The sequence below is a fragment of the Phytophthora parasitica genome, assembly GCF_000247585.1.
Source record: "Phytophthora parasitica INRA-310 unplaced genomic scaffold supercont2.253, whole genome shotgun sequence".
Classification (NCBI taxonomy): Eukaryota; Oomycota; class Peronosporomycetes; order Peronosporales; family Peronosporaceae; genus Phytophthora; species Phytophthora nicotianae.
The window spans coordinates 5389-6051 of NW_008649239.1; the positions used below are offsets into that span (position 1 = coordinate 5389).

A 663-nucleotide genomic window follows, 5' to 3' on the forward strand; every position below is an offset into this window, starting at 1 on the left:
CACCCCGGGCGACAAGGGACCCACAACGAAGTGCTGTGATTGGCTAGGGAAGAGATATCCAGAACGACGAGAGCCAAGCCACCCTGGATGACTGCAAGTACAAAGACGAGAAGACGAGAAGTTTCCTGGTTGGTGATCCAGAGCAGCCATGGACCAAGACTTGAGAGAAGAACTTGGAATGGAGCTGATGACGAAGGAATAAAGCCAACCCCGGACGGACAACGTAGAAGACACCTTGAAACTCCAAATGATGACCAAGTGATGAACGCCAAGGACAATAGTGACCCAAGTGCCCTGAAACATGGATGGATACCCCGAATGACGCAACGCCCAGAACGAGCGAGTGATGAATACCCTGAAGGACGACCCAGAATCCCGGATGCCGATGACTTCGAGTGGAGCACTCTGAATGCCGACGGTAGCCTGAAGTACATCCCGGATGCCGGACCTTGAAGATCCAGTGAACTGACTGCCGAAGAGTTGTGCCTGAGACCCTGGCGTGCCGTGGACCTTGAGCTCCAAGTTACTTGCATTGACTATGGTGGACCTGCCCGAAGCGTCGACCGTGCTGCCGATCCCAGATCCGAAGATCGTGAAGAGCCGCAATCAATGATGAGTGTCCTGACATCTGGAGCTTCAAGTCACGTCCGACCATGCTGAAAC

At 53.8% G+C, this 663-nt stretch overlaps 1 protein-coding gene across 1 annotated transcript; it reads left to right on the forward strand.

Annotated features, from left to right (window-relative positions):
- Window positions 1-261: 261 nt before the first annotated feature.
- Window positions 262-453, forward strand: PPTG_24821 (hypothetical protein; the record flags this gene model as incomplete). Its single annotated transcript, XM_008918648.1, has 1 exon — window positions 262-453. The coding sequence occupies one exon, from the start codon at window positions 262-264 to the stop codon at window positions 451-453; it is 192 nt and encodes a 63-aa protein (XP_008916896.1).
- Between the last annotated feature and the right edge of the window lie 210 nt (window positions 454-663).